Source organism: Amblyomma maculatum, chromosome 9 (assembly GCF_055883805.1).
Source record: "Amblyomma maculatum isolate TAMU_Amacu chromosome 9, ASM5588380v1, whole genome shotgun sequence".
Classification (NCBI taxonomy): domain Eukaryota; kingdom Metazoa; phylum Arthropoda; class Arachnida; order Ixodida; family Ixodidae; genus Amblyomma; species Amblyomma maculatum.
This window is the reverse complement of record NC_139352.1, coordinates 101,258,297-101,266,813: the sequence shown is the minus strand read 5'-3', so window position 1 is coordinate 101,266,813 and position 8,517 is coordinate 101,258,297. Positions and strand designations below refer to the sequence as shown.

General features: G+C 45.3%; 1 protein-coding gene across 1 annotated transcript; it reads left to right on the top strand.

Annotated features, from left to right (window-relative positions):
* The first annotated feature begins 6,406 nt into the window (after positions 1-6,406).
* Positions 6,407-7,936, top strand: LOC146180046 (uncharacterized). Its single transcript, XM_084580312.1, has one exon. It carries the CDS (start codon positions 6,530-6,532, stop codon positions 7,934-7,936), a length of 1,407 nt encoding a protein of 468 aa, XP_084436438.1. The 5' UTR covers positions 6,407-6,529.
* Positions 7,937-8,517: the final 581 nt, after the last annotated feature.

Here is an 8,517-nt window from a genome sequence, read left to right as displayed (position 1 = left end):
CCACTCTTCCGGCCCCCATACGATGGTCCGTTCCAATGCTCCGGCGTGCTCCTAAGCACTATCTTCTGCTCATCAACGGCCGGGAGGACACTATCTTCGTTGACCGCGTTAAACTTGCCCATACTGATGGCGAGGTCATCGATAGCTGTGGATTTGCATCAAACACTCTGCGGTGCATGTTAATGCATTCCTTCTAATAGTTCAAGCTCAACAGCGACGAACACTGAAGCAAGACGGCAGGACATGGGCTACTCACAACAATTTATTGAAACAGACAAGCAGCTACTTATATGTATAGAGGTTACTTATATGTATATAGAGGTTGGGGGAATTGAAAGAAAACATTGAGGGACGTGCGCGTTATCACTAAGAAGAATCGAGCAAGAAAATGGCTGATAGAACACTCTAAAACACACCTAAATCTTTCATTATATTTTTACGTATCGTGATCGAGGGAGAGCTAACCAAGGCATTCTCAGTCTTTGGGATGTCTTGTTCTTAGCAATTCGCGTGCGATTGTATCTTTATGTTTGCAGGCGATTTGAGTTTCGTGAAGCATGGCTTCGCAAGTCTTCTTTACTTCTTTCCAGCCAAATTTGCAACTTCACTCATAAGACATTGAGTTACCGAGAACAACCAGCACACATGCTGCCTGGTGACCGACCCTCGCCCCACAGTTATACAGCTTCAAGGACTTGCTGGTCGTATTTGCTGCTGGTGTGTGCAGAACAAGACATTTTACAAGCTACAATGATTTTCTTCAGCAAAAGAAGGAACAGGAAGGCGATATCGCAGAGAGCGAATGGCGTGTATTAAAATGAAGTAGGCAAAATATGCGGTTACTCTGAAATGGTGCAAGATGGGCAGATTCTTCCTAAGTTCCGGTGTGATCCTGACACGACGGTCGCGTTTATTTACCACAGACTTGGGGTGAACAAAAGTATCTAGTAAGTAGGCCAAATAACGAGCTATTGTTAAGGAAGACAGATAATTTTGTGTTGTCGCCGCTGAAGAGATAGTCAGTTTTAATCTCGGATGACGGTAGTGATCAATTCAAGAACGATATTGTTAGATTCTAGTAAGGAATGCACCACGCAACATTGCATTGGCCGCACCTGGCAAAGCACCTGATTTAGTTGACCATCGGCAAAAAATGTAGTTGGGCTTAAAGTTTCAATAAACCCGAAACATGAGAACAGTTGTTGTCAGAGAGAAAGGTGATAGAAACGTGCTGCAGGGTTCAGAGGTGAGCTGTATTTTTTAATCTATTCTTCATCTTCGAGACTATAATGCGTTTGTATCACTGCCTATAAGCAAATGCTCATTACGCGTATGGTATAGACTTTATTATGGCGTTTTGGTGATATAATCTTTTTAGACCACTTAACCAGCATTGAAACAAGTCATAAACGCTTCTTTGACCTTTCCGTGACGATTCCCATCCTCCACCCATCCGCAAATGCTGAAACAGAGCGCGGATACAATAAATGTAAACTATCGAAGTTCTGGACAGGTGAATAAACCTTCCGCCTATTCAATTCAGAATTTCCCGTATGTAGTCGAGACGCAGCTGCTCTCATACTTTCGGGCATTTCATCCCATGCTTCACTGGCTGGTGCGGCATGACGGCCTGCGGCTTAATGCTCTATTTCTGATAATATATTATGGCTCTACAGATAGGCTCTTCTTGTTCACCACGTTTTCTTGAATGAAAAATCCCCGAGAGGATTCAGATTATATTCAGTGCGATGACAGTTCGTGACGGTGGTAATATTTAAAAGTGTGGTGTTTTGAATTCATAATTTTTGTGTCAACCTGCGCTGCTTCCTTCTTGACAAAGGTACAAACTGTTTCCTCGCAAGTTCAGCCGGTAAATATTAGCCTTCACCATCCCGTTTATCATGCTGCCCATACAATAGAAGGCTAAATAAAAGTATGCACTGTCGATCGTGCCTCATTTCTTGATCACTCAGCTTGAATTTGGAAACTTCCAGAAAGCCTTCAGAGTTGCTGAGAGGAGAAAGCGGTCTTGCTGTGCTCCGCAACTGCATCGTTTCAACTGCATCGGCTGTCCGTTTTCCGCCCAAAATGAGCCGTAGAGCGGTAAGGAAAAACACTTACGGTCAGTTTTCAGGAATGACGACTGAAGAAAAATCTGAGATTGTGAGACTCGGAAGTAAATCAGGCCATCATTATTATTTTCTTGTAAGTATAATAAATTGATAATCCTTTTGAGCTTGGAGGCGACCTTAAGGAACACGCCTTGAGCTTTTCTACGACGCTGTTCGTCATGCTGTGGTTTTGTTTTATGCGAAAATGCATTTATTTAGAAAATGTTAAATACTTTAAATGAAGCATGTTGTTCAATTGCAAAATTATAGTAGTTTCTAAGATCACATGCCTGCAAAAAGCACCCAATATTTGAAATTTATAAGCCACAGTTAAAACATTTAGCTACTTTATCCCAGCTTGATGAAGAAAGTGTAGTAGAAGTCACGAAAGAGCGGTGTTAGAGTCTACAGTAAATATGCATTTTAGTAGTGACTTCACATTCTCGGGCTAGCAAAATCTTGTTTTTGAAAGGAATGGAAGTCTCTTCAACCCCTTGACATTCTGTATATTTTTGAAGCCAAGCAACGTCTAATCAACGCTTGTCCTATTGATGCAACATTGTTACATGGCCTATTCAGCGCACTGCCACATGTTTCGCTCGGAAACTAAAGGACCCTTACTGCCAAGTAGTCAGTGGTTTTGTCACAGGCGAAGGCAGGCTAGTTGGTAATTGACTATGGAATGCATACTGCAACCTCCTTATTTGTCCCTGTCAATTCGCGTTGTTACAATAGTAATTAATTAGAGTGTGTTCCGTGGTAACACTGCTGAGCCGACCATCCAAATGTGTTGAATGCTTTTTCAACTCCACGATAAACACATACATTATGTAACATTAAAAGTTTTTTAAAAGATATTAAATATGAAACATTTCATTTAATTATGATTTGTGCGACCACAAAATTGCCATCGCATATTTTAATTGCATAGTTGTCAAAAGTGATGAGCTAAATCACTGTTGAATAATCATAGTTTAATTAAAACTTATTTATTCATAATCATAGTCAAAATTAGTTTTTTATAGTTAGTCATGGTTATGGTTTTCATCACTCTTTATAGGGGACTTTTGTAGTCAACATTAGAGGTAATGTTAGAGTCAATATATGATCTATAAAGCATACCTATGAAATAACTGCGGCAGTGATTTATTGTTACTGTACTAACTCTGAATATGGCTATAACTAGGGCTAAAAATGACTATGACTAACAAGACTGATTAAGTCTAATTCTAAGCTTCACAGAGTGGCTATCCACGAATAAGACGAGTCAAGCCCATGACTGTGATTCGTCTTACTATGACTAACACGAATATAACTATGACAATGGTTAATCATGGACATGAATAATTATGACTAACCACCACTGATTATGACTAAGTATCACTATGATCAATGAGAAGCTTAGTCTGGGCTGTTTGGTTCATAGTCCTACAAATTCACACAGCGCAAAGAAACCGGACGCGAGAAGGAGACAGCACATAGCGCCCCTACTATCTTGTCTTCTGTCTTCTCGTGTCCGGTTGTTTGCGCTGTGTGAATTTATATATCACTATGACTTTGACTATGAATGACCATAAATAAGAAAAGCCATGCCTGTAAATGCGGTTAGTCATAAGTAAGCATAGTCACATTCAAGATTATTGATAATTGTGGATTGTTATGGTCACAGTAATATTCGTACATAGTTTAGCCATGGTTAATCAGTAATAACTAGCCATCACTAGGCAAGTCATCGTTACAATTTCTCGTTTGATAGCAGCTTGGCATATATGGTACCACTGCTAGCCCTGACATGTTGAAACGCATCCGGCATTACCTTAGTAACCGCAGTATCTCCACTGCAAGCCCACGAGGGAAATGTTTTCGCACTGCCGCACGTAAACAGAATTCGGTGCCCGCAGACGTTTTCGAAAATAGTACGAATATTACCACATGATTAAGAATCCTAAAAATATATTTGTGGACAGTGATGTTTAGATCATGCACATCCGTGGTAGCAAGGATTGGAGAGCGATTGCAACCAGTACCGCTTCTTTTAAACAGCCTAGCAATATGAAGACAAAAGATTTGTTTCTGATTTACAGGGTGTATTGACGAGTGGTTTGAACATTTATTGTAGGTTTGCAATATTGTTTTATTGCAAACTCTACATTAATCGCTGGAGGCTTCTCTATCTACCATCTGGTTTGTTTCAGAGATATGGCTGAGAGTGCATTACATGGGTACCTGTTCCTGTGTTACCCATGTTCAGCGTTTGTAGCCAGCGTAGCAGTTAGCAGAGCAGAAATCGACGCAGTGCTTTTCTCAATCAACTACATGCCCGCACTTCCAGGCAGGAACTGATCAAAGACGTACCTGCAAAAGCTCACAAGTTTGCAAGTTATTGCACAGAAATGCGTTTCACTGAGTCAGGACAGTGGTAAGAGGGAAAGACCCCGTAGTAAGAAAAGTGGATTTGCTTCTTGGGAGTGCTGCGAGAATGGAGCAATGGACAAGCAGAACATAGGGCGTAGATGCCCGACATGAACCCAGATAAATATATATAGGGAGGTGTCAAAATGGGGTTTAAATTGGGAGGTGTGTATGCGTTACTAGGACGTTGTCGTGATTTTCGGGAAGACGTTCAGCGACCGCAATGACCGTTTAGCTCTTGTGCTGGACTGTCAGCGCAAAGCTGACCTCATGCTGAACTGTAAGAAGTGTCGTTTTGGAGCACGCCAAGCGCTAGTTCTGGGACATCTTGACGATAAAGACGGCATCAGGCCTGATCCATCAAAGACAGCAGCGGTCGCTTCTTTCAAGCCACCCCAGTCCGCCAAAGAACTATGGAGTTTCCTGGGTTTAATGTCGTACTTTCGCCGCTTTGCTGATATCGCACAAGCCTACTTCACATAGATGCAGCTTTAGAGTAGACATCTCAGTGCGACTACGCTTTCCGCCATCTGAAACTTCACCTCACGTCGCAACCTGTGCTCCGCCAGTTCGATCCTTCAGCGCCCGTAGAAGTGCATACCGACGCAAGCGGTGTTGTTATTGGTGCAGTGTTTGTCCAGTGCTGCGACAAAGAGCACGTCGGCGTACGCGAGTCGCTCCCTTAGTAAGCCGGAGCGAAAATATAAAGTCACGGAACAGGAAGGCCTCACTGTCGTTTTCACCACACAAAGCTTTCGCTCGTATTATTATGGACGCCGGTTTACCGTTGTCACAGATCACCATGCCCTATCCTGGTCAGTTAACTTCAGGCACTCACGTGGCCGCCCTGTACGATGGGCTCTACGGTTACAAGAGTATGACTTTACAGTCACATACAAAACTGGCCGTAAGCACGCTGACGTCGACTGTCTTTCGCGCCTTACTCTTCCTACGATGGAGTCAGACGCTGATGACTTCGAGAACTGGGTCGCGTCGTTATCACCTGTTTTTCCAGACATCCCCACTTTTGTAGAAGAACAGCGAAGGGGTCGCACCTTGGACCATCTTTGCAGTAGCTAAAGATCGGTCAAGTGGACGCCAATTTTTATGCCTGATTGCATGCTCTGGTAGAAAAAACTATTCCTCTATGGGCCCCTGCTTCCACCTGTTTGTTCTGATGTGCCTATACTATTCTATATTTCAGGTCAAGCACAATGACCCTAGATCTGGGCATCTTGGAACAGCAAGAACGCTCTACCGCGCCCAGGAGCGCTTCTATTAAAAAAAAAAAAACGCGAACTACTGAGCGGTACGTCACCAGCTGCACCCAGTGTCAGCGCTACAAACTTGCCACAAGCGTGGCAGCGAGGTTACTTCACCCCATCCCACCTCTTCGTGCACCATTTGAGCAAGTGGGCGATGATCTCCTCGGCCCCTTCCGCTATTCCTTACCGGGAACAGTTGAAGCATTGTTTGAAGTGGAATACCTCTCTCGATAGTGTGAGACGGCAGCCATACCCGCGGCCACGCAAATCAAGTCTCCTGCTCTATGTTGCAGGTGATAGTTCTTCGCCACGGACCACTACGAGCTGCTATCAGTTACCTCGGTCGCCTATTTTTCACACACGTCATCGAAAAGATGCTCCGTTCATGTGCCTGTCATCTTCGCCATTCATCACCGTATCATCCCCAAACCAACAGTCTAACTTAACGCACTAACTGTGGCATTATCGCTACTTGTGTGATAGTAGCTATCTTAACAAGTGCACGTGTACGTTTGCAATGCCGGGCGCATGCGTGAGATACTCGGCGCCTGTATATATACTTGTCATGTTGCAATAAAGAAGGGCTTTCTTCCCTGAGGCCTGGTCGAGGGGCGGCCACGTAGAAACCCTCTGTGAAGTGTCCATCGAACTCCACATGGTGTCAGAAGTGGTTGTACGGGTTGTACTGGACCCGCGGTAGTTGTAAGGTATCGTTACCAGCCCGAATAACAGCAACGAGAAATGGCGCAAGAAACGAAGGTATCCTCCCAGCCTTTCCTGGTGCAGCCGCCAGCAAGCTTCAACTTTGACAAGACATCTGAATGGCCTGAGTGGATACAAGAATTCGATGACTACCGATTCGCCTCGGTACTTAACGAGCGAACTGAAGAGGCTCAGGTGCGTACGTTGCTGTACACGATGGGACGACGGGCACGAAATATTTTCAAGACTTTCAGCCTGTCTGAGGAAGACTCGAAGAAATACAACGTGGTGAAGAAACGGTTCGATACCCATTTTGTTGCCACACGGAACCTAGTCTACGAAAGCGCGTGCTTCCATCGCCGCCACCAAGGACCAGACGAGTCAGTGGATCAGTATGTTACGGAGTTTCATACGCTGGCCGATAGATGCGACTACAGGGAGATGAAAGAGCGTATGATTCTCGACCGCTTTGTAAGTGGAATACGAGACGTGAAGTTATCGGAAGCTTTTCAAATGGATGCGGCACTGACCTTAGAAAGTGCTCTCACCAAGGCACGTCTGAAAGAAGCTGTGCAACGGCAACAGCAGGATATTCGCAGCAGCGTGGACCGTGATGGTTCACTGACGAGCGCTGAAGTCGACACTGTTCATAGGCGGACACCAAACCAGAAACATCCGGAGCACCTGATGTGTGCAGCTTGCGGTAGGGGCCCTCATTCCAGGTCGTCGTGCCCTGCCAGGGGAGCGCTGTGCTACGGGTGTCAGCGCCGGGGACACTTCGCGGCGGTCTGCCCACGGACACACTGGACCACGGAACCCGAAGTACGGCATTTGGAGGTAGGAGTCCACTGTCCTCGGGGGGAGCATCCGAACAGGAACTTTGGGACGTTTTCCGTGGAGAATTTGTCTGCGACATCAGCAAAAGCACGCTTTGTCCAGGTTGTTATTAATGGTGTTGTTGTTTCGGCCAAAGTTGACACGGGAGCCGAGGTAAATGTGGTGTCAGGGTCATTTCCAGCGTTGCCTAAGGTACTAAAGTCTACTGATGTTATTTTGATGGGACCAGGCGGTGACCGGTTGGACGTGAAGGGAATGTTTACCGCCGACATTCTGTGGAAACATGCTTCGGTTAGGCAGGATGTTTTCGTTGTGAATTCGGTAAGCAATGTGATTCTTGGCTTACCAGCAATAGAAGCGTTGGGAATAATGAAGTTTGTGGACGAGGCATCAGTTCACCAGGTGATGCAGACAAGATTTAGTTCCTTGTTCCGTGGTCTGGGGACCATGAAAGGCGAATGCTGTATTCGTCTTAAGCCAGACGCGGTGCCCTATGCCATTCACACTGCTCGTCGCATACCCATCCCACTGCTGGACGGGGTAAAACAAGAGCTGGAAGAAATGGAAAAGAATGGGGTCATTCGTAAAATTCAAGGGCCTACGGAGTAGTGTGCTGGCATAGTGCCCGTCTTGAAGCCGTCAGGACAAGTGCGAATATGCGTTGACCTGACTCAGTTGAACAAATCGGTGCAACGTGAACGGTTTGTGCTTCCAACTGTGGATGAAACACTCGGGTTGCTCAGTGGGGCAGTCAAGTTTTCCAAACTGGACGCAAACTCTGGTTTCCACCAAGTAAGGTTAGCAAAGGAATGTCAACTGCTCACAACTTTCATTACTCCATTTGGCCGTTATTGCTTTGAGCGGCTGCCATTTGGCATATCTTCGGCTCCGGAGTATTTTCAAAAGCAAATGTGCGAGATCCTTGATGGAATTCCGGGGGTAGTGAACTTAATGGACGATATTCTTGTCTTTGGTTCTAGTCAGAAGGAACACGACGAACGCTTGTGGTGCACTTTAGAACGTTTGGCCGAAAACGGCGAGACCCTAAACAAAGAAAAGTGCCAGTTCAGTGTAAACGAGCTTTGTTTTCTGGGGTGCCGCGTGAGCAAAGATGGCATACGCCCGGATCCAGCGAAGGTTCGCGCAATAGCAGATATAAAGCCGCCGAAGAACGTTGCAGAAATGCGCAG

What these genes read in the sequence shown, in the direction of transcription:
- LOC146180046 (XM_084580312.1), top strand. Translation starts at nt 6,530, where the DNA reads ATGGCGCAAGAAACGAAGGTATCCTCCCAGCCTTTCCTGGTGCAGCCG.